The sequence below is a fragment of the Garra rufa genome, chromosome 21, assembly GCF_049309525.1.
Source record: "Garra rufa chromosome 21, GarRuf1.0, whole genome shotgun sequence".
NCBI lineage: Eukaryota > Metazoa > Chordata > Actinopteri > Cypriniformes > Cyprinidae > Garra > Garra rufa.
In genome coordinates this window covers 9,820,159-9,846,305 of record NC_133381.1, presented here as the reverse complement: position 1 = coordinate 9,846,305, position 26,147 = coordinate 9,820,159, and the positions used below count along the sequence as shown (strand labels likewise).

General features: G+C 37.0%; 1 protein-coding gene across 8 annotated transcripts in view; it reads right to left on the bottom strand.

Annotated features, from left to right (window-relative positions):
- Positions 1-26,147, bottom strand: part of ralgapa1 (Ral GTPase activating protein catalytic subunit alpha 1) — a 101,314-nt gene that overhangs the window by 3,592 nt on the left and 71,575 nt on the right. For 6 of the 8 annotated variants that reach the window (XM_073827613.1, XM_073827615.1, XM_073827617.1 and 3 more), the window contains 3 exons: positions 20,314-20,472; positions 17,369-17,496; positions 2,658-2,782 (listed from right to left, as the gene is read on the bottom strand). In XM_073827613.1, coding sequence (XP_073683714.1) covers positions 2,658-2,782; positions 17,369-17,496; positions 20,314-20,472 — 412 coding nt within the window. Of the gene's footprint in view, positions 1-1,610; positions 1,642-2,657; positions 2,783-17,368; positions 17,497-20,313; positions 20,473-26,147 lie in introns of all 8 variants that reach the window. The other 2 variants (XM_073827616.1, XM_073827620.1) reach the window with 1 other exon arrangement.

Sequence of the window (26,147 nt, the reverse complement as noted above, 5' to 3'; positions counted from 1 at the left end):
CAGTTGTTTTGAATAATACAAGGATATCATGTGTAAAAGTTGCACCTGAATGACTTCTGAAAAGCAATCATGCTCAGCAGTAGGGTTCCGGAAATAAAATGCCATTCACATAATCACAAAATGCAACATTATCTTGCAGAATCTGCAAAATGTTAATTATTTTAGCAAATTAAGAGGGAGCATACAAAATGCATGTTGTTTTTTTATTTAGTACTGACCTAAATAAAATATTTAACATAAAAGATGTTTACATCTAGTCCACAAGAGAAAATAGTTGAATTTATAAAAATGACCCCGTTCAAAAGTTTACATACACTTGATTCTTAATACTGTGTTGTTACCTGAATGATCCACAGCTGTGCTTTTTTTTGTGTGATAGTTGTTCATGAGTCCCTTGTTTGTCCTGAACAGTTAGAAGATCTGTCCGCTGTTCTTCAGGTTACACAGATTTGTGTATTTGAACCCTTTCCAACAATAATTGTATGATTTTGAGATCCAACTGAGGGACTCAAATGCAACTGTTACAGAAGGTTCAAATGTTCACTGATGCTTCCTTCAGAAGGAAAAACTATGCATTAAGAGCCAGGGGGTGAAAACTCAGGGTAAATTTGACTTATTTTGTCTTCTGGGAAACAGAAGTATCTTCTGTAGCTTATGATATTTAGGCAAAATAAGAAAAATGTACATATCTTCATTCTGTTCAAAAGTTTTCACTCCCCGGCTCTCGTTTTTCTTTCTGAAGCATCAGTGAGCGTTTGAACCTTCTGTAAAAGTTGCATATGAGTGAAAGATGGATCTCAAAATCATACAGTCCTTGTTGGAAAGGGTTCAAATACACAAAAATGCTGAAAAACCAAACAATTTGTGGGACCTGAAGGATTTTTTTCTGAAGAACAGTGTGCAGTTTAACTGTTTAGGACAAACAAGGGACTTATGAACAACTACCACTAAACAAACAAACAAAAAAAAAAACAGCTGTGGATCATTCAGGTAAGATAGTATTAAGAATCAAGCGTATGTAAACTTTTGAACAGGGTCATTTTTTATAAATTCATAAAATAAAATAATTAACGTTTTGCTGATTCTGCAAGGTGTATGTAAAAGTTTTGACTCCAACTTTATATGTTTTTAGAAGAAGTGCTTACGGAACAGGAAAAATACTTCCGGAACAAAAGCTGCTAAATGCTGCTGAGCTCTATTATCCATATAAGAGCTGTTATACTGTACCATTCTGGTGCTTTCATTCAACATTTACACAGACAGACAGACAGACAGATGTGTGACAAAGAACAGAAGATGAGGTGAGTGAAGCTGTGAGATCATGCTGGACACATACATGAATTCTTGGAACCTAGAGGAGTGACGTTTGAGAAAGATTGAAGAGTGTAAATATTGGTCAGTGTTAGGGATCTGGTGTGAACATGCCATGCAATGAATGATGCAGACTTCCCACTGAACAAAATACAGAGAAAATGGAAAAACAAGGGACATGTTTCAGTCTAAAAAGGAATCAAACAAACAAGGTGAAGCAAAAAGAGAAAGAGCTCATAACGTTGTTACAAGCCAAACAATCAGGCAGCCTCAGTATACGGCATCTTCAGGAATCTTACCTTTAGATATACACAAGTGATAGATTATGATCTGAAGGGGAAACATAAAATAAACAAAATAAAAAATAAAATGGGAATGAAAAAGAAGAAAAAAAGATAAATGAACATTTGGGTTTAAAAGGTAGCAGGAGCCCAACACAAAAGCCAGAATAAAAAGCTTTAGGTTTGAAAAACGACTCAAGTAAAGATCGTTTTCCAGCCCAAAAGCAAATTGCTTTGCAATGATTGAACTAAAAAAAATTAACTTGTGTACAGTTATGCATGTGTCCTTAAATGAAAGGCTTGGATAATGAGTGATTGGGGGAAAAGATCAATGAATTCTCAATCTGCAATTGTTTTCTCAGAAATTTCTTGGGTTTAACGCTATTTTTGGACTGCCTTTGGTTCAAGTTCAGCTGCCATGTTCATTTTAAGGTTAGCATTCCTGTAGCTCAAATAGTAGAGCATGACATTAGCCAAGGCCATGGGTTTGATTCCCAGAAAACGAAGGAGCTTCTTGAAATACATGTTCAAAAGTTTGAGGTCAGTAAGATTTTATTTTGAAAGAAACTTTTATTCATCAAGGATGCATTAAATTAATTAAAAGTGAGAGTAAAGACATTTATATAATCAAATAACGGCTGTTTTTTACATTTAATGGATCAAAATAAAATAAAAAATGCCTCACGGTTTCTGCAAAAAATATTAAGCAGCACAACTGTTTTCAACATTGGTAACTGGTGTTTGAGATGTAATAATATTTCACAATATTACCATTTTGACATCATTTTTGATCAAATAAATGCAGCCTTGGTGAGCATAAGAGACTTCTTTCAAAAACACCAAATCTTAATGACCTCAAACTTAAGTGTTTATCAAAAGCAGTGTTGCTTTGGATAAAATCATCTGCCAAAGGCATGAAAATATACATGTACAAATAGCAAAGGTGATGTGACTGAATAGAAAGTAAGTGTGCATGTGATTCTACAAGCCTGGAACTGAATGAAACTGTGAGTGAAGGTGTAAAATGACATGAATTAAGAATTGATTCATTAAGTCAATGCCCACCTGCTTCAGAGGGAAGATGGTGGAAAGGTGCAGGACAGAAAACACGAGCCGCGTAGTCTTCAAACGTCGTCGGCTCCAAGTGGTGCTGGACTATCGTCTCCAGATATCTTGCTCTCTCTTCGTAGCTGATAAACACACGAGTTAAGTCAAACAAGATTGGTGCATCGATTTCATAAGCGACAAAAACACATCAATAGGGGTCAAACAGTTAGCCAGGATGCCACGGGTTAATAATTCTCCCATCCTACTGTAAACCGTATTACGAAGCTGTCATTGCTTTACGTATGGTGACATTGGGTATCAATGGACATCTTACTGTCTGTGTTATTCGGTTAAGAAAAATGATGGTATTGAGTAAATGGAAGGGATTGGATTATGCTGCTGTGTATGGGTTTAAAAACGGAGGGATTCTGTTAATGGGGACGATTTGATTAAGTAGACCGGTGGCATATGGTCGTTGCTGCATTCATAACTTAGTAAGCCAAGAGCACACGGTTCGGATAACGACGGATGCTGCATCACTGGAGAAACGGAGCGCGTGTGAGACGAAAAAGACGGAGAGAAACGGAGGTCCTGCTGAGACGAGGCAGGGGGAAGATATTCTCGGCTCTAGTTCTTTGGGTGTTTCTGCCGGTGAAGAGGAACACGTAGGAAGCGTCTCCACTAGGAAATGCAACACTCACGCAGATCTGTCGTTTGCCTTTTCCTGTCTCCAGCAGACCCGTTTCCTGCCTACGGGCCCCGCTGTTTGAGAGCGGACCCTAGTGTGAGTGGGTGAGAGGTTCCCACAGAGGAGAAGGGAAAGCAGCGAGAAAAAGTGTCTGTGGGTGCGACGTAATTAGACACATGCTGTACTACAACCATAAGCAGAACATGACAGAGCCGATGACGGTCTTGACAGCCGTGTTAACAGCTCAGAATAGCACTCATATGGTCTGACTGACTGAAACATTTCAGTCACGACTGCAACAAATTAATTCAGAGCTTCTGAGTGTAGACTTAAACTGTGGCCTAGCTGTTCTGCACTTTCATATTATTAAAAACTAAGAGCGCCACTGTCTCATGAACTACTAACAGATAATTCACACACTAATTTATGCTGCACAAAACTTGCCTATCCTACACACAAAACATTAATCAGATATATACACAAATGTAAATTCAATAAAACAAATACCTTTAAAAAAATTTGGGGGTTAAAGGAATAGTTCACACAAAAATAAAAATGTCGTTCCAAACCCGTAAGACCTTTGTTCATTTTATTAAATTCAAGAGCTTTCAGACTCTGCATAGACAGCAAAGCACATTCAAGGCCCAGAAAGGTAGTAAGGACATTGTTATAATAGTCCATGTTGAACATTTTGAAGCTTTAAGAATACTTTTTGTGTGCAAAGAAAACAAAAATAACTTTACTCAATTTCTTGCATGCATTGTGGTACTCTTGTGAATGTGCATCGGAGACTGACAAGGAAGAGTAGAAAATGTTGAATAAAGTCATTAATTTTGTTGCGTTGCTATCTATGCAGAGTCAGATAGCTCTTGGATTTCATCAAAAATATCTTAATTTGTGTTCTGAAGATGAACAAAGGTCTTACAGGTTTGGAACCACATGAGGGTAAGTAATTAAAGACAGAATTTTCATTTTTGGGTGAACTATTCCTTTAAGTATTTCAAAAAGAAGAGACAGAAATTATACATTTAATTCAACAAGGATGCATTAATCAAAAGTGAAAGTAAAGACATTTGTAATGTTACAAAAGATTTCTGTTTCAAATAACAGCTGTTTAGAAGCACGACTGTTTTCAAAATTGATAATAAAAAGGATTTTTCTTGATCACCAAATAAGTATATTAGAATGATTTCTGAAGAAGTAATGGCTGCTAAAAAATCAGCTTTGCCATCACAAAAATAAATTACATTTTAAAATCTATTCAAACAGAACATGGTTATTTTAAATGGCAATAATATTTCACAATATTACTGTTTTTACTCTATTTTTTGAAGAAAAAAATACAGCCTTGGTGAGATATTAAAATATTTGACCAGCCTCAAACTTTTGACAGCAGTGTACGGCTGCACAAAACAGATTTTACAACTTAGTTGCTATTTCAGTCAGCGTAAAGCTACACTGAATATGAAATGATGAAATATTTACAAAATGTAAAATATCTGAGAAGTATAAAAGCTGGGATTAAATCAGCTTTTGCTCAATTTCAGGTCACTAAAATAGAGAACCTTGTTATTAGACCGAAAAGATTGAAAGAGTCTTGGTCTTTAATTTTCTGGTATAAGTCAAGATCACTTTTCAAAGTTCAAATCTCTTACATGAATTTCTTTGAATCTTTCTTTACATTCAAATTTTAAAATTTAAGTTAATTCTGCATCCCGTTTGTCACCTGAATTAGAATCCAACTCAAATTAAGAAGCTCAATTGGAATTTAAAAGGCATTCTCAATAGCTTTTGAACCATTTCAGGTCACTAAAATAGAGAACTATGTTATTAGACTGAAAAGATTAAGAGTCTTGAGGGTCTAGTCTTGGTCTTTAATTTTCTAGTATAAATCAAGATCTGGGTTGTAGAGAGGATCTAGTCCTGACTACAACTCTGCTACGTAGATGGTTCATGGCCAGAACAAGCTGCAAATTGAACCAGATTTTATGCCGATAGTCCGATAGTTCCAAACAGCGAGAGCAGAGCGTGAGCAGCACCGCTGTGCGTCTTAATAGCCCTCTCAGAGCCGCCCAACATGTGGTCACCATCCTGAACCTGAGATGAGCCTCTAATGCCACCCTGTCACCAAGACAACAAATCCTCTCCGCTGTTGACTTCAGATGCTCTTTGTGTGTCACAAAGAGAGAGGTAAAGGGAAAAACAGTTCTTCTTTTCTCCCTTCTCTCTTTTTTGCGCCATGTATTCACCCAAATAACCCGGGCCTTGCATCCACTGTAATTGAATTTTTGATGGGTGGTGTTTTTTTTATGACGGCTTGTTAAAAAGGAGAAAGTCCTTTTAAGAGAGTGCGTGCCGGGTTCTCGCGCCCTCTCTAGCATCACATGCTCGAAGAGGAGAGGAGGATAAAAAAGAGCCTTTTGTGCATTACCAGAAACTCATTTTCCCTGTGGATGAAAGGCAGAAGGGGGGAAAAAATACTCCTGGCCTCTTCCCCCCCTCCTACGGAGCTTTTCATTGTCACCGCGCTGAACTCCTGGGCTCTGGAAGGAAAGAGAGAAATTGCCACTGAAGAGACAGCAAAAGTGAGCTTGTTAGCACATTAGGAGTGAAGGGCTCGTGGTGGGCTCCAGGAACAGTCCCTGGTGGTGTGTTAATTCAGCACTCCGAACATGCTGGTGCTGATAGCCTCCAAATTGATCACTCCTGCTACCCTCGATTTCGTTCCCTCCCCCTCTCAAAGCCGACGGCAGCGCTGGAGAACAGAAACACGCCTCTAGAAAAGAGTTGAAGCTTTTCACGATGTCAAAGTCATGTCATCCACCTTGACCCCGACAACTACTCTATGACAACATGGCAACACTTAGGTAGACGTCAATGACCTCTAAGAGACACCAAAGCCACTGTTATAATGATATAATGACCATGGTGAAAACTTTTAATTCATGATTGTGAATTTGAATTGAATTGGCCACATCCCATGGGAAGTTGGAATTGGAATCTAAATTGGAATTTGAAAAGGAAGAGGAATTTACTGACTGTAATTTCAAGAATTTCAACACAGATGGAAATGAAGTTTTCTTACACCCTGGACCACAAAAATAGGATGAAATGTCAATAACAGTTCAAAAAGTTTGGGGTCAGTAGTTTTTTTTTTTTTTTTTTTTTAGCAAAGATGAATTTTGACAGATTTACTGTCACAACTAATAAAAACATTTATAATGTTACAAAATAAAAAATAAAAATATCAAAGAATCTTTACAAAAACATTACAGTTTTCAAAGATAATATTAAGCAGCACAACCGTTTTCAACATTAATAATAAATGTTTCTTGAGCTACAAATCAGCATATTTGAATGATTTCTGAAGGATCACATGACACTGAAGACTGAAATGATGCTGAAAATTTAGTTTTGCATAACATAAAAATGTCATAAAAATTGCATCAAATAAAATTAATTTCCAAATTATAATTTGAAAAATTAATTAATTATTTTAAATTGTAATAATCACAGGTATACATATGTTTTTCGGTCTGGTTCTCATGAGAGCACCTGAAGATTTGGTTTGGTCCACACACTGCATAGTGTGACCCATTAAATATAACTATGTAAATAAAACTATAAAAAATAAATAAATGAATAATATTTATAATAATATTATTGCATTTTATTTAGTTCATTTTTTTTTATAAATATATAACCAAAAGAATCATTTTTAATCAAGTGTGATAATACCATTATATGAAAATAAAAATGAGTATTAAAAAAAAAAAAAAAAAAAAAAAAAAATTATAGTACACTTAAAAAACTGCTAATATTTAATTTATTTATTTATTTATTTTTTGTAACTTTTTTTTATACAAATTTTCTACTTTTTAACATTTGCGCTGCTGGTTTTAGCCTTGCCGAGTGAAGCAGATTTATGCTTTAGTTTCGAATTGAAATCTTATACAGTATTACAGTTAGTCAATCTAAAATGTTGAATTGTGCATTAACAGCTGTCAACCATGTCGGTATGCAAATGAGTTGTCTAAACTTATTTACACGGTGCTTCATTTGTTTAATTTAGTCATGCATGCGCACCTGTGTACCACTTATGCGCACCCCCGGTAATAATACTTAACAATATTACAGTTTTTACTGTATTTTCCAAAAAATGTTATGCATAAGAGAGTTCTAAAACATTTTTCAAAAATTTTACTGACCCCAAACTTTTCAAAATTTAAAGTTTGTCTTTAAAATCTCTTATATTAATTTCTTTGAATTTTTCTTTACATTCAAATTTTAAAATTTAAGTTAATTCTGCATCCCGTTTGTCACCTGAATTCAAATCCAATTCAAATTAAGAAACTCAATTTGAATTTAAAAGGCATTCTCAAATCTGAGCAGTGCATGAGCTCGGCTACAGCATATTCATTACGCTGAACTGATGTCCAAATGAATCAGAAAATATAGTATGAACACAGCATCTCAAAGGACATCTGTGCCTGGAAACATCAGTTCATTTGAGAGTTCTGGGACAATCGGATGTGTGACAGCACAAGGATGACACGCGGCCAATATCTACACTATCCGAGAGCACAGCTATTCCCTGCTCTCGCCTTGCAAATTAACACAGCACAGTAACTGATGAGCCCGGTGAGAACACTGTCCCAAATCGCGCACACACACACGCCTTGTTTTAATTACACACATGATCAGTCATTTTCTCCACATGGCGTGGTTGTTATTATCTGTGCTGAGAATTCCTCCGTAGGACAGCATTGGCACCTTTCAAAAGAAACCCAGAGCAGAATCCGCAGCCCCACAGAGAGAGCCACAGTCCGGCTGCCGAACGGCTCTCGTATCCTCACACACAACCCAATGGGATATGCGCAGAGGAGTCCGCTCACTCAAACCACAAACCGCAGGGTCTCCACAGGTGCTTTTGTCGGGACACGTCTGTCAAACCCTGTGAGAAATCACTTAGCCGATATACAGTCTCAGTCACGCTGCTTAAAGAAATAGTTCACCCACAAAAAGAAATTTGCTGAAGATTTCCTCACCCTCAGAACATCCAAGATGTAGATGTGTTTGTTTCTTCATCAGAACAGATTTGGAGAAATTAAGCATTACATCGCTTGTTCACCCAATGTGAATGGGTGCCGTCAGAATGCAATTCCAAAAAGCTGATAAAAACCTCACAATAATCCAATTAACAACAATTAACCTCTTGAGAAGCAAAAATCTAAGTGTTTGTAAGGAACAAATCTATCATTAAGGTATTCATACTTCTTGTATAGTTCTTTATTGTGATGTTTTTAGCAGCTGTTTGGACTCTCATTCTGACAGCACCCATTCACTGCAGAGGATCCATTGGTGAGCAAGTGATATAATGCTAAATTTCTCAAAAATCTGTTCCAATGAAGAAACAAACTCATCTACATCATCTCATCTTGGATGGCCTGAGAAAGATTCACTTTTTAAGCAATTTTTTATTTCTTTAAATCATCTACCCTTAACTTTGCCATCGATCAAGCAATCTAATCTGGATCTACTTAATTATCTACACAGAAACCATCTAAACAAATATCAAAGTGTTGATCAAAACCATTCAGAACATAAACCTCAAAAACAAAGATCTGAGCAGGCAAAATCCGCCAGTACATCGGCACTGACGCTCGAGACACAGAGAGAGAAAGAGAACGAGATCAGAAAAGTGACAGAGAAAAACATCACACAAATAATCAAATTTGAGGAGTTTTACAGAGTATAATTACAGAAATCTATGTGTGCCCTGAAGTGCAGGCTAATCGGTTTATTTTTCCATCTGATGCCTGCTGATATCGTGGCCCTAACAGTGATTTTATTAGCGAGGCACGGTGCTGCGGCTGGCTGCCATAGCCGCGTCATTACGGCCAATGTCTCCGCGTGGCACAAGCAGATGAGAGGAGAGATAGCCCAGGCTAATGCACCGTTGCCTGGGGCTCCGAGACACTGATCTGGGCCCGGGCTCCAGCATCACAGCCTCTCCTATTAATCTCGGCTGAAACCAAATTGAAGGGCTCGTGAAATACAGCCTCGAGAGCGGCCGGGCCGATTTATCGCCCTGCGTCCTGTCCCCGCGCCCCAGGGGGAAAGTGATGTGCGTGCTGCCGTTGCAAATGCAACATTTATTTAACATTCACGACGTGCAAGTCAGCGCTAATGCTATCAGAGAGGGCTGCGTGTACGCCGAGCTACACGTACGTGGCGGTCCTGATTAGTATGAATGAGTGAAGGTGGGCTTGCCATCTGCCTCCCGTGCATGTCTTTTTTAAACAGTAACCTGATTTTGTGGTTCCACTGAGAGTGGAGATTTTTCACCACGGCTTTCAAATGCCATGGCTATTAATTCTTTAAATCACATTTAGCTTCGCAGAAACGGTTGAGGCCTGAATTTGCACAAGGCGTGTTTATCTTCTAACATGTTTCAGCAGGTTTTGATGCGCAGATGGACAAACTTGCAACATTTTAATAAAATAGTACATTATTGTCTAGTTCTGCGGATTATCTTCACAGCTCCACTAGACAAAACAATGCCAGATGTGAAGATATTTTTATTACTTTTCTTATTTTTGTTTAGGCCCTTATTCAGGTAGAATGATAAATAGAACGATAGCTAGAACTATATAATAAGAGAATGTCAGACAGAACAAGAGAATGAGAGAACGAGAACGAGAGAACGATAGATAGAACGAGAGAACGATAGAATGATAGATAGATAGATACAAAAACGAGAATGATAGAATGATAAATAGAACGATAGACAGAACGATAGAATGATAGAACAATAGATAGAACGATAGATAGAATGATAGAGTGAGAACGATAGATAGAGCGATAGAATGATAGAGCGATAGACAGCGATAGATAGATAGATAGATAGATAGATAGATAAAATAATAGAAGGACAGACAGATAAATAGAAAGAGAGAATTATAGATATAATGATACAGAACAGACAGACAGATAGGTAGATATATACAGAATGAACGTTCACACGTTCTATTTTGTCACACAGTTTCTCTATTTTGTTATTTCAGTTTAAATTGTTATAATATCTTTACATTTTCTCATTGTTATTATTAAGTTCCTCTACATATACATAGCTTTGGCAATATTGTATTTTTTTTACAGTCATGCCAATAAAGCAATTTTGAATTTGAATTTTACAGAATGAGAAAATGATAAGAGTGATAAACAGAACGATAAATAGAACGACAGATAGAATGACAGAAAGAACGACAAATAGAATGATAGAACAATAGATAGAATGCTAGAACCACAGATAGAACGATAGACGTATAGAACGATAGATAGATAGAATGATAGATAGAGACAGAACGATAGAATGATAGAACGATAGAATGATAGAACGATAGATAGAGCGATAGAATGATAGATGAGAGAGACGAGAGAATGATAGATAGAATGATAGATAGAACAACAGACAGATAGGTAGATATATACAGAATGAGAAAAGGATAGTGATAAACAGAACAATAAATAGAACGACAGATAGAATGATAGAAAGAGATAGATAGACAAAACGAGAGAACGATAGAATGATAAATGGAACGATAGACAGAATGAGAGAACGATAGATAGAATGATAGAACGACAGATAGAATGATAAATAGAGAACGATAGAGCGATAGAATGATAGATAGAATAGACAGACAGAAAGACATAGAGACAGAAAGACAGATAGATGGAGACAGACAGACAGAGACAGGAAGACAGACAGATAGACAGATAGACAGATAGATAGATAGATAGATAGATAGATAGATAGATAGATAGATAGATAGATAGATAGATAGAGAGATAGAGAGACAGAAAGACAGATCGATAGATAGAACAACAGATAGAACGACCAACAGACAGACTGACAGACAGACTGACAGACAGACAGATAAACAAGCAGAAAAATAGAGAGAACGACAGAATGACAGACAGGCAGACAGGGAGACAGAACAACAGATATAACGGTTGAACGAATGACAGAACAACAGAGATTAAATGACAGACAGACAGAATGATAGAAATACAGACAGACATGTGTCTGCTACACTAACCACAAACTCCATGTGAGAAGCCTGCAGCGCATCCTAAACACTTCGTAAGAGTCAGACCCACATTCCCCATCGCCATGCACCCCCAGGGAGCTTGTTGTTTACCAATCTATCCCGAGCCGGAGGGGGCCACACAACAACATTTTTTTTGTTAACACACCCTGCACCTCACTCATTCACACACGGCCTGTGTTTGACTGACTGGAAAGTCTGAAGCCGATGAAGCTGTCGGTGCTAACAGGTCAAAACGGCAGAAAACTTGGGAGGAGTGGCTCAGTGATTGATAGACATATTAATGCCACTGAGGTGAACTGTGCTGGAAAAAAACAACAGCGACGGGTGCCGCTTGCACAATTACTAATGCACAAAATAAAGAGAGATACAAACAGAGAGAGAAAGAAAATGGCAAAAGCAATTAAGCACTGACCCCACCAATACCCCAAATCATCCCACCCCCCCTTCTTAATCTGTTCCACCCTCTTTTTCACCACTGATGGGACAATTAGTGAATAGCGCAACCTTCCATCCCCCTTCACACACACACACCAGCAAACCACGTTGTTACTGGGACACAATAGGGCCCATTGTGAGAGCTGGCAGTGTGTGGCAGCGCTGCCCGTTAGGCGTTTGGCTGTAGCTACGCTGAGTGTGTGTGCGCGGGCCGCTCAAGCATGGGGACAAAAGGGGAAGCGCTGGCCTGCTGCTTCCATCAGCTCGGTTGCCTTTGGAAAAGCCAGAGTCAGAAGGAAGGAGGCTATGACCCAAAGCTCTTCCACTCTCTCCGCTATCACGCCCTGCCATATGCTGACCCCAGCAGCCCGGCACTTATCGCTGCCAATCAGCAGCCAGCGGGCCTGCCCCCGCTGTCACGCCGGAGCTGGAACGGTCCCACACACACCACTGGACTGGCACGGCCAATAGGGAAGCCGCTTAGCACGTCCCCTCCTCTCCCCCTGCGTCCCAATCGACCACTGACAGATGGAAGATGGCCGTGACTCTTAGACTTACGTGTTTTTTTTTTTTTGTCGGGCCCAAGCCAAAAACACCCAATCTCCCCCCGGCCAACTCGCAGCCGTGAGCCAGACGGATCAGATAATGTGGGTTTCTCTCACCGTGCAACCAGGGCTTGAAGGACCAGATCTAGATCCACTTCATTCCAGGATGCGTTACAAGACTAACAGCTGCGGCGATCCGCTAGCCTGGGGGCGAGACAGGTCAACTAGCTCTAATCGAAATGGGGTGTTTCAAACGCACACACACACTTCCACATATGGCAGCCCAGAACATTTTATCACTCAGACCCAACATGGTGCCCTCAGAGACTAAGGCTGCTTGGAAGGCCCCGAGCTCGGGCTCTTTTTCCACACATGGCCCTTTGGATTACTCCTGTGCTATCTGCGGTTTAACCCTGTTATTTTGTCTGCCCAGCATTCATAACACTGACCCACGCCAGCTACCTGCTATCTGCTGTTTTTTTCCCTTTCCCTCCAACAGACATTAAGACCAAAGAGGCCCCTTTCTCTCCATTCCAGGACCTAATTTCACAGTCATGCCGAATGAGGGATCAGTGCGCGGGGAGGCAGATGGACGCAGCCCGGGGCCAAGAGAAGGAACTGGAACTTAGAGTCAGGCAAAAGAGAGGTTGAGGCGTGTTGGCTTACAGAATGAGAAAAGAGAAGAGATGAAAAAAAAAAAAGGGAGAACAGTGAATGAAAAGTTCAGGGTAGAAATTAGGGATAAAAATATGTTGTTTTGACAAAGTACTTTGTATAAAAGGTAAATGCTGGTGTCTCTCTTAAATCTCCGAAATCTAGATAATTTACCTCACAGCGCATGAGCTGAGCTAAAGAGGCTACTGTAATCATGTGTCAGTTGGTGCATCATTTAAACATTTCTAAATGAGGACCTCTTCAGCAAGAACAGCACCTAATGTGAGTATCCAGACCAAATCTAATTTATTTTTCTATGAAACTCAATGTGGTAAACTGAGGCTCAGCGTGGAAAGCAATTCAGGTGGAAGAAAATGAGCTTGATTATACAGATGGAAAAAGACTGAAGAGCCAATGTGTTCTTTCCATGCACACTTATACTTTTTTCAAATTACACAAATCAACTCAAACACTGTGGCTGACTAACAATGCAAGCAGTGCAGTCCTATTTACCAAATGAATGACTCTTATGATTCGATTCTTTTAGTGAATCAAAAACATACTATACAGCACAACCAGTGTAGCCAAAATCCTAAATGATAAGACTTATGAGACTGTTCTTTTTAGTGAATTAAAAACCTACAGCATGATCAATGTAGCATACACTACCAGTCAAAAGTTTTTGAACAGATTTTTTATGTTTTTTGAAGTCGTCTCTTCTGCTTACCAAGCCTGCATTTAGTTGATCCAAAGTACAGCAAAACCATTGAAATTTAGAAATATTTTTACTATTTAAAATAACGGTTTTCTATTTGAATACATTTTAAAATGTAATGTATTCCTGTGATTTCAAAGCTGAATTTTTAGCATCATTACTCCAGTCACATGATCCTTCAGAAATCATTTTAATATTGTGATTTGCTGCTCAAAAACATTTATTATTATTATGTTGAAAACAGCCAAGTAGATTTTTTTAAGGTTTCTTTGATGAATAGAAAGTTCGGAAGAACAGCATTTATCTAAAATAGAAATCTTTTGTAAAATTATATGTCTTTATCATAGCTTTTGATAAATTGCTAAATAAAAATATTAATTTCTGAAAAAATAAAAAAAATAAAAAAAATAATATATATTTATATATATATATATATATATATATATATACTTGACTCCAATCTTTTGAATGGTATAATGTATAATGTTACAAAAGCTTTTTATTTCAGATAAATTCTGATCTTTGGTTCTTTCAATTCACCAAAGAATCCTGAAAAAAAATCTACTCAACTTTTTGTTTTAAATATTGACAATAATAATAATAATAACAAAAATGTTTCTTGAACAGCAAATCAGCATATTAGAATGATTTCTGAAGGATCATGTGACACTGAAGACTGGAGTATTGATGCTGAAAATTTAGCTTTGATTACAGAAATAAATTACATTTTAAAATATATTCAAATAGAAAGCGTTTTTTTAAATAGTAAAAATATGTAATAATTTTTTTCTGTTTTGCTGTACTTTGGATCAAATAAATGCAGGCTTAGAACAAAAACAAAGAGCAAAAAAAAAATCTTACTGTTCAAAAACTTTTGACTGGTAGTGTAATTCATACACAAATGACTCTTAAGAGGTAGTTATTTTGGTGAAAAAAAAAGCACAATTAGTGTAGCCTAAATACCGAAAAAATTAAGGTCTTATGACCTTTCTTTTTCACTGAATAAAAAAAAAAAACGAAGAATTTTTTTAATCAGAATTGAACCAAACTGAATTGAACTGAGAACTTGTAAATTTTAATCTAATAAAATTTGGGAAATCTTTGAAAAAATCCAGCCCTAAAATTCTAGATATCTAGATTCATGACATTAAGACAAGGGTGAGTGGAACAAATTTGTTGATGGCTCATGGCTAGCTCCTTATGGGGACTGAACCAGCAACTTTACCACACCACCGGTAAGTGATTGATTCCGAGATATGAGGATGTTAGAGGGACAATTAGGTTTCATCACTTTCTCTCTCTCGGCAATGACTGCATGTGGCGGCACCATCAACAGGTAAGCAGGAGATACTGCGACTTCCTTCCTCGCATCCCTGGGGTCCTCTCAGTTGCACGGCCCGATTTCATCGTAGAAGAGCAGCTCGTCTGGCACATATATCTTCTAATCACTACTAGCCTGCCATCCATCCCTCACAGTCATCAATTATTCGCACAGGACAGAAGAAAGAAGGTGCGAGGGCGCTCATTGAAAGAGGTAAAAAAAAATAAAAAATAGGGAGGGATAGTTTCAAAATAAAGGGAATCAGACTGAAAGAAAAACAGACCAAGAGAAAGACTGAGAGAGAGAAAAGGTTTGGAGAGACATCCGTCGATAATGACAGATTACTGTAATTCAGGCTGTCAGGAGCATCGACCTGTGCGGCTCACGCCAATCAATAACTCAGTCCACTATCGAGCTCCGCACAGGCACACAGATGGGCGAGATTGCTGCGAGCGAAAGACTCAAGCTGAGCCAAACAATCTCTCTGGCTTGGAGGACATGGCAGATGAGAATCGCTTTCCCCCCCACTTCTCTCTCTCGTTTTCTACCCTCCTCTCCGACTTCGCTTTGTTTTCTGGAAGTAGCTTCTCTTTGAGAGGAAAAGAGCGCTCTTAAAGAAAGGTTAAAGGTCTTTGGTGCCAACGAGACAGACTGGATTTGGACTTGGAAAGGTTTGGATACTGAACATTATCTTAACCATACAGTGGCTGTAGTCATAGCATGAACTTTTTGGACAAAACAAAGCAAGTTGTCAAAGTAAAAGAGACTAAATTTTTTATAGTAGCACTTGACCATGAAATCATGATGGGTGGGTAGTTGCTTATAAGTTCTGACCAAAGGCCTACAACCTTTTTATTTGACGCTACTTTGAGGGTCAAAAGAGCCAACCATCAATGATATTCTGGTCTGTAGATATTGCTCAGGTTCGTCTTTCAACATAAAACTATTGGATTTTTCCCCACTTTCCAGTCCAATCACTTAAAGCAACAGCCGAAATGTAATACTAAATCACTAACCTTAAAACATGAGCAATACCTTGGCAAGCACCACAAATTATTAGGGCTGTCAATTTATTGTGGTTTAGAAATTGCAATTAATTTAATAATTTATCGCAATGTTAAAAAGGATCAGAATTAGATGAGAAATGAAAAAATAATTTAATATTTAACAATAAATAATAATAGATTAATTTATTATATATATATAATAAATATATATAATAATAATAATAAGTATATATATCAATGTTGGAAACAGTTGTGCTGCTTAATATTTTTTCAGAAATCTTTTTTCAGGATTCTTTGATAAATAAAAAGAACAGCCTTTATTCAAAATAACACTTTTTATCAATTGAACACATCCTTATTGAATAAAAGTAATAATTTCTTTCAAAGAGAGAAAATAGGAAAATATCATCACTTTCTCTCTCTCGGCAATGACTGCATGTGGCAGCACCATCATGAAATTTATCAAAAAAAAAAAAAAAAATCCTGAAAAAAGTATCACGTCCAAAAAAAAAAAAGAAAAAAAAAAAAATTAAGCAGCACAACTGTTTCCAACATTGATAATAAATCAGCATATTAGACTGATTTCTGAAGGATCATGTGACACTGAAGACTGGAGTAAAGATGCTGAAAATCCAGCTTTGCATCACAGAAATAAATTATATTTCATATAGGTTGGATTTATAAAAACTGATTTCTTTTAACTTTTTCCACATTGCCAGCCCTAATAATTATGTAAAGGTAAACAAAAAATACTACTATTTAAGCTTATTCTAAGAGATAATGCATGTTGTGTATGTATAATAATAACTGAAAAATGGTTGAAAAGGCCCCCCAAAATAAGATTACGTACAAGAGCAGTGGTTTAGATCGTGTGACAGAGAAAAAGAGAAGACCAAATTGCCAGAGAAGCATTGTAAAAGCAAATGGCTGTGCATCACGGTTAGCAGGCATTGAGGAGTGATCAGAATGATTCCATCACCCGCCTGACTGGGCGAGCAGAGAGCGGTGCTCTACATGTGCAGAGCTGAGAAATAAGACATCAATAATTATTGAGCGGCTCTACCTGCTCCCGTCAGAGCCCAACCTGACCACTCGCAAGTCAATCCCTACATACGTGAGCCAGGTCTATACTGCAGGATGAGAGAGCTGAAAACCAACCAAGCGGGCTGTAACAATGATAATAGGCTTCTGCCTCCTTACACATGACAAAAGCACACATGCACACTCGTTAAAGCCTGGGAAAAGGATACAAATTTTGGTAAAGAGGGATGAGGGATTTCAGAGCTCTGCTGGCGTTGATGGCCGTGGCTCGCACCACCGTGGGTAAGATATTTCCATCCACTATGGCTCCATCAAACAAGGGACCGAAGAACGGCACCTGTGGAAAGTGAGATGACATGATATATGAACACTTAATGACCTATGAAGAGCAAAATGTGAGAAGCTTCAAGCAGGAACAAAACACACATTTCAATCTGTATTAAGGTCTATTCACACTCCCATAAGTCCACATTTTCAGCATGAAAAATGTGTATGACACGATTATAAAATGAAACAATGAATCTCTATAAACTCACAAAGAGTCTGAAATATTGTATTGTGATGGTTTGTTTTAACATTTTGATCTATTTTATTTTATAAAGTACTTTTTTAAAATTTTGGAGTCTGGAAGATATTTTAATGTATTTAAATGATGTCTGTATGATTAAAAATATAGAAAAAACTAATATTGGGAAATATTAGTTCAATTTAAAATAACTGTTTTCTATTGTAATATATTTTAAAATCTAATTTATTCCTGTGATGCAAAGCTAAATTTTCAGCATCATTACTCCAGTCTTCAGTGTCACATTATCCTTTGGAAATCATTCTAATATGCTGATTTAATGCTCAAGAAACATGTATTTTTATTCAATGTTGAAATCATTGCTGCCTAATATTTTTGTGGAAACCATGAGATATTTTTTAGGATTATTTGATGAGCAGAAAGTTTAAAAGAACAGCATTTATTTGACTTTTTGTAACATTACAAAGGTTTTGTTTCTATTAATATTCATCTTTGCAGAACAAAAGTGATAATTCCTTTCAAAATAACAATTTCACTGAACCCAAACTCCAGAATTGTAGTTTTTAGATACAAATCATTTTATTCAGGTAAACTTTTGTTTTCAGAATAGATAGTTTTGGTGTAAAACATTGTTTGCAAATACTTAGTTGCACCATACTTTTTGTGAACAGGCCTTTGCACACCATATAAGCTAGCAGCTTTATCCTTCAAATAAAAGGAGGCATGGAAATGTCAAAACCTCCGACGTATTTCAGCCTGTTACATAAAAAAATCCCTGACATTAAGCAGAAAAGACACAGTGAATAGCCCTCATGCACTGAAATGGGGTCTAAATGGACTTTCATAAAAGCCAGGCCTCGTCTTTCTTTATCTCTCCATCTTTCTACATTTCCTCAGACTGCATGAAAGACTGAGCCCCTCATCTCGGATCCATCTCCACAGCGGAATTCGATTCTGAGAATCCCATTCATTCAATTAGCCCTGACATAACTGAGCAGGAAGCAATGGCTGGTAGTGCCCAAAGACAGATATGCTTCCACTGTCTCCTGTACCAAACATTGAGCTCATTTACAGAAAAACAAATGGATTTAATGTACAAACAAACATGTCTGCTTTACTGTATACCGATTTCTCTGTTCAGCAACCATTAAAATCGATTTTTTCCCCTCAGAGTATGGATGGGGGTTTCGGGGAATTTGAATAGATTTTGTCTATAGGCCTGTTCTGACAATTTGCTTCAATTAACTGGTTCGAAATTGTCAAAAAGTCTCAATAAGAGTGTTAATTTTTGTAATAAAATAAATTATTATTTATATAACGCTCTTTGTTATTAGAGTTTTATACTACCATTCAAAATTTTGGGGTCAGAAATTGTTTGCAATACTTTTTTCAAGTCTCTTATGATCACCAAGGCTGTATTTATTTGATCAAAAATACAGTAAAAACAATTTTATGAAATATTATTACAATTTAAAACAGCTATTTATTATTAATAATATACAGCCGAGTTCAAAAGTTTACATTCACCTTGCAGAATCTGCAAAATGTTAATTATTTTACAAAAATAAGAGAGATCAAACAAAATGCATGTTATTTTTTATTTAGCACTGACCTGAATCAGATACTAAAGATGTTTACATATAGTCCACAGGAGAAAATAATAGTTGAAATTATAAAAATGACCCCGTTCAAAAGTTTACATACACTTGTTTGTGTTTTTTTGTTTAGTGATAGATGTTCATGAGTCCTTTGTTTGTCCTGAACAGTTAAACTGCCCGCTGCTCTTTCAGAAAAGTTTTTTAGGTCCCACAAATTCTTTGGTTTTTCAGCTTTTTTGTGCATTTGAACCCTTCCCAACAATGACTGTATGATTTTGAGATCCATCTTTTCACACTGAGGACAACTGAGGGACTCATATGCAACTATCAGAGAAGGTTCAAATGCTTACGGATCCTTCAGAAGGAAAAACTATGCAGTAAGAGCCAGGGGGTGAAAACTTTTGAACAAAATGAAGGTGTACACATTTTTCTTATTTTGCCTAAATATCTTTTTTTTCTATTTAGTGCTGCCCTTCAGAAACAACAGAAAATACTAACATGTTTCCCAGAAGACAAAGTTAGTTAAATTTACCCTGATTTTCAAATGCAAAAAGTTTTCACCCCCCAGCTCTTTCTCCTTTTAAAGCATCAGTTAGCGTTTGATCTATCTGTAATAGTTGCAGATGAATCCCTTAGTTGTCCTCAGTGTGAAAAGATGGATCTCAAAATCATACAGTCATTGCTGGAAAGGGTTCAAATACACAATAATGCTGAAAAATCAAAGAATTTGTGGGACCTGAAAAACTTTTCTGAAGAACAGCAGGCAGTTTAACTGTTCAGGACAAATAAGGGACTCATGAACAACTATCATTAAAAAAAAAAAAAAAAAAAAAAAAAAAAAACCCCTGTGGATCATTCAGGTAACATCGCAGTATTAAGAATCAAGTGTATGTAAACTTTTGAACAAGGTCATTTTTATAAATTCAACTATTATTTTCTCTTGTAAATATTCATTAAAACATTTGTTTGTGACATCTCTACTTACAGACAGGAATCTCTTTCACCGATATGGTTTTAGCACTGAGCTCACCTCTGGTTTTTTGATGATCTGGATGCTGTACATGTGGTTCTTCATGGGGTAGATAATGATGAGCACGTCTCCAAACTCAGTAGGAATGATGCCTCTCCGGTAGTCCCGCGAGTGCTCAGACCACACGATGTGCACTTCATCGTTACCCAGGTGTCTTAACTGTATGGAGAGAGAATACATAAAAATGTAATTTAGATAATTTGCATAATTATTAAACATATGGTTCTTCTATAGTAACCTAAGGCTGAATGTTCATTGTTCACATCCATAATACACTTGCATGCATTGTTTACTCTGAAACCATACAAGAAAGTCTTGAGCTTGTGCGTTGGTCATATTTTATGACTGTCACGTTTTCTAAAACAAAAGCAAAAATGGAACTAGCTTGAATTGAATCTTGACTGCATTCACTCCAGCGTTATTAACCTTGCGCTGTGACAGTTGAGAGAACGGACACTCGGTCCGTCTCTCCTCCTCTCATCTATCTTCCACCAATCACTCCATCTTCCCGGGACCCGCTCAATCACTGCCACGGCCATGGGCGCAGCGACCCGTCAACTGTCCCGGGCGACGGCCGCAACCTTTATGCAACCAATGACAAACTCTGTCCTTTGGATTCAGCGATGGACATCATTCATTTCTTTAACTGCAGAGTTCTGGTTTGTGGTTGCGGCTCAAGTCATTTAAAACAGTGCGGATCACAGGAACGTCATCAATTCTGTTACTCACAAGTTGAAGAGGTCTAAAAATAATACTGTCCGACCATCAAATGCATATGGCAGTGACTGGTTTTTATATGGTGCTACAAAAAAAAGCAGCAAAATAATTAACTGGCATTAGGTAATATAAAATAATACATTTATGATAATATATAAATAACAAACAGTAAGTATATAAATGTAACAAAAGTTATAATACAAAGTAAAATATGTAAACTTTTTAACATGATGATATATTAGAGATATATTTATCAAATAAATATTATTAAAAATATTTCATAATTCATGTAATTTTTTTTTCATGGACTATAACAAACATTTATGGCCGCTAAATTTTAATAACTTAATTTTAATAAATATATAATATAAAAATTATATTATTAACATTTTTTTTAACTATATAGTATATGTAATATTATAATGAAATAATATATTAAAACAATTATAATTAAATATTTAATGAATATATTTTAAAATAATACATTAATATAATTTTCATTGATAATAAGTAACATGACTAATAAATAACACTTATGGCTAATAAATTCTCTCAATTTACTCACAATTTTGTGCCAGGAAGACAATAAATATATAATATAAAAATGCATAGATTATTAAAAAAATTATGTATTATTATATAGAATTTTAATTAAAAATAAAATAATATTTTTTTTATAATTATAATGCATAAATATTTAATAAATGTGACCCTGGACCACAAAAACAGGCTTAAGTAGCACGGTTATATTTGTAGCAATAGCCAAAAATACATTGTGTGGGTCACTCAAAATTATCGATTTTTCATTAGGATATTAAGTAAAGATCATGTTTCATGAAGATATTTTGTAAATTTCTTACCATAAGTATATTAAAACATAATTTTTGATAAGTAATATGCATTGCTAAGAACTTCATTTGGACAACTTTAACAATTTTCTTAATATCTTGATTTTTTTGCACCCTCAGAATCCAGATTTTCAAAAAGTTGTATCCTAACAAACCATACACCAATGGAAAGCTTATTTATGCAGCTTTCAGACGATGTACAAATGTCATATTCAAAAAACTAACCCTTATGACTGGTTTTGTGGTCCGGGGTCACATATATTTAAGATAATACAATAATATTTTCATGGACAACAAGTATCAATTACGGCTGACAAATTTTCACAATTCACTTGCAATCTCAAGAAAAGGTTTTAAATCTTTCAGAGAGCATGTTATACAATAAACAGTGAATAAAAAAGCAGCTGTGAGAAGAAAAGAAAAAATGTGTGCGTTGTGGCACCAGCGGCCGCGCTGACACGCTTTAGTGTCTAGTTAACATGGTTTAGAGTTGCTATCGGAAGATCGTGCTCTGGATAGCCTCTCCAGCAGCCCTTGCAAATCCAATTTGCCTCTGAGAAGTCATGATAGGCGATGCAGCACAGGGACGGACCCAATCTAATTTGGGTGGAATATAGCCGTGTGTGGCGTGGAGGTCCCCTCAGCTCCCCTGCAGGGCAGGGACGGCAGTCCAAAACCCCTTCAACCGGCCCAACCGCCCCACACGTCACTTCACCTCATGCCTCGTGCTCAAATTACAGCCATGAATTACATCCAGCCTTCAGCTGCACCGTCGCAGACCAGGGACTGCCATTTCGTTCCAGGGTGTGTGACCGTGTGACAAAATGATTGGAGTTTTATTGGACGATAAGGCGGTCTGGACGGAGAGATTTTCTTTCATCTCAGCCATCTTTGTTTAATCATGTAATATCATTCTGAGAAATGCCACATTCGATTGGCGGCCCGTGGTGCAGATCATGGCAACACTGTGGTAGGAATTTAAACGGCCTGTCCTCATTGTGATAAGAAGATATAGATCTGAATTAGATTTATTATGGCAAGATGTGCTCAGTCACCTCAATGACACAAAAACATGGAGGGAAGAAATGTCTGAATTACAGAAGAAAAGTGATCTGGCTTATTCCATTTATAGCAATGAATGCATAAATCCAGGATTTTACTGTTAAAACAATACGTGTTCAACATTTTTATAGCTCTTTATTAGTGCAGTCGAAGTTAACATGTTCACGCAGTTTTACAGTTTAACAGCGTTAAAAATATTTAATGCAGGGACGAGGCTAGGGTTGGCCACACAACTCACAACTGCTGCTTCTGTCTCTTTATTTCTTGACAAGAAGTGCATTTATTTTCTTGCAGAATGTCTTTATGACCACATCAAACAAGAGACTTTTCAGATGCACACTTCAACTTTACTTCAGTGCCAGGCGCTAGTCAAAAGAGCTTCAGTAGAACAACAGTGAACTAAAGGTCATATGAGATGATGTCAGGCTTTATGTCAGTAAAAATGAATTTTCCTGTCCTGTCAGCAGTTATACCGTGCTCGTAGAATGTGCAAAATTCATTAAATCATAAATGAAACTTCACGCTTCAAGTTCAACAGTGGTAGCTCTTAAAGTAATAGCAGCCAAATAACCTAATAATGCAGCTGCTGTGATGTGTATTAAATTAACGCGTAAAAGAAAAAAAGAGGAAATCAATAACTTTTGTAGCTTTAAGGATTCCTCTGTATTTAATTTAGTATTTAGTGTTTGATAACTTTATCCATTTTCTATGTATTTCCTACTTGCTGAAGGGCACAGGTAAATAATGGGTTTATGTGAAGAGTCGAATAAGTTTTAAAATTGACAGCTCTCAGTTACACTGTAATGTTAAATGGCTATTATTCAATGGTTAAATATTAGGGGACATTAGTAAAATTGGTAACAGTGATACTCACCTTCAATCATAAAAAAATATTTAACAAATATAGCTGCAAGCAGGGAGCACATATGAAAACAGACATTATTTAGCAAGCCTGTTACCACCGAATCAATGATTTAAAAAAGCATATTTGGCAAATCCAGGTAATTTACCATAGAAATAGTATTTCGGACAACAGCTGGAGCTGGAGCCGCCTTTGCATGCCTGTTTAGAATCACCTGTCGCATGTGCTCAGCATGTTTCGTGAAGTTTTGAGTTTTCTTTTAGGCTTTATAGGAAAGGAGGTGACGTGAGGCCAAGTATGGTAACCCATACTAGGAATTTGTGCCCTGCTCTCCCATCCAAGTGCACACACACACACACACACACAGTAGTGAACACACACACACCGTGAACACACACCCGGAGCAACGGGGGGTTCGGTCAAGGGACTCACTTCAGTCGTGGTATTGAGGGTGGAGAGAGAGCTGGTGATTCACTCCCCCCACCTACAAACCCTGCCAGAATTGAGACTTGAACCCGCAACCTTTGGGTTACGAGTCAGACTCTCTAACCATTAGGCCACGGCTGTCCCTGGATTATAGGATTTCAGGCAAATTTGGACAGGACCCATTTCTAAGCGACTCCGTTATAGCTTCCCAAAGAGTAAATTTCAACATTTTAGTGATAATTATTAAGCTAGAGAGTCCAAAGAATTGCACTGCAGTGTTTTTTTCCCCCAGATTGAGCGAAAAACCTACTAATTTCTTTCAAATTTCTCTCAGACATTTGGGGCCGTAAGTCGAACAGGCCCAACGAGTTTTGCTCCAATCGGCCTCCGTTAACCTTGTTTAACAGGTGCTCAAACTTCGTCGGCCAATGGCGGCCATGTTTTTTGAGACATGTAAATGTCCTTGTAGATGCTTGTGGCACTTTGGAGACATCCAAGACCATGCACACCTCGGGTGAAAACCTTGGATTAATTAACAAAAGTAAGTTTTTCAAAAAATGCGAAATACCCGAAAATTTTGCTAGGTTCAGGATTGAATCTGAGGCGTGCGTTTTGTTTTTTTAACAATTTGTATTATTTAAAATAAATGGCTGTTCTTTTCAACAAAAATATTAAACAACACAGCTGTTTTAACATTGACAATAATAAGAATTGCACAAAATCAGTATATTAGACTGATTTCTGAAGGATCTTGTGCCACTCATGACTGGTGTAAAGATGCTGACAATTCAACATTGCCATCACAGTAACAATGAATTTATATTATTGTAAGTATGAAATTCATACCAAATAATAAAATATATTAAAACATACATTACAACAAAAAAACTGTTATTTAAAATTGTAGTTATAATTCACAATATAATGTTTTTTTACTGTATTTTTGGCCAAATAAATACAGGATTGGCAAATATAAGAGACTTTCAAAAATATATTACAAAATTCAATTATTGACCTAATGACTGATTGCTGTGCATTTTACAGTCACCGGAGCTCAAATTGTGTGTAAATGTGCAGGAGGAAAAAGGTACAGAAAAAAAAACTTAAAGAATTGAATAGAAAAGGTCACAGTAATGAGAAACTACCAAAGAAGCCAAAACCACTCGTTTATTTTTAAAAGACCATTTTCCACCCCCTCATCTGTATGAAGATGAATCAAATACTGATAGACATAATCTACAGTTCTACATTTCTTCCTGGCTAAATATCATGTTTTTTATATGTCACAGAAATAAAATGATGTTGACTTTATGACTTAATGTTGACTTCAATGTGCATGTCATTTATCATCCTCCAACTCTCTCAATAAGACAAACATCTTTTTACAAACAGTGGGCCCTGAAAACAGATCTTACATCTTGTCATCCTTCTGCTTAAAGCCAATTACAATCCAACATCTTCCCGACAATATCCCACAACCCCCCTTTCAGCATACCTGCTCAGCTCATAAAAACAGAGAAGACACAATAAGCTGTAGGCGAGACCATTTCAGACTAAACGTGGTAATCTAATTAGAGCCCCCCTTTACCGCCAAATTACCGCCCCATGAAATGTCCCTCTTACGGTCCACTGTAGCCCCTCTCCTCCCCTCGCCGCAATATCACATTTCTATCTATGTTCATTAATAAGTCTTTGGGGCGCATTAGCACCTTATCGCCTCGTCTCTGCCCCAGAAGACGTATGAGTGAGGAAGTGAGGGGACAGCTCTAATGACAAGCGATTGGTCATTCGGCATGGGGCTGGCCGCTCCACAAACAGCCCCATATCACAGCCTTCCAGCCAAGCTCATTAAGGATAATGCTACACATTATTAGATTTGTGCTGCCCATGTGAACGGAAAAAAATACCCATGCAGACAG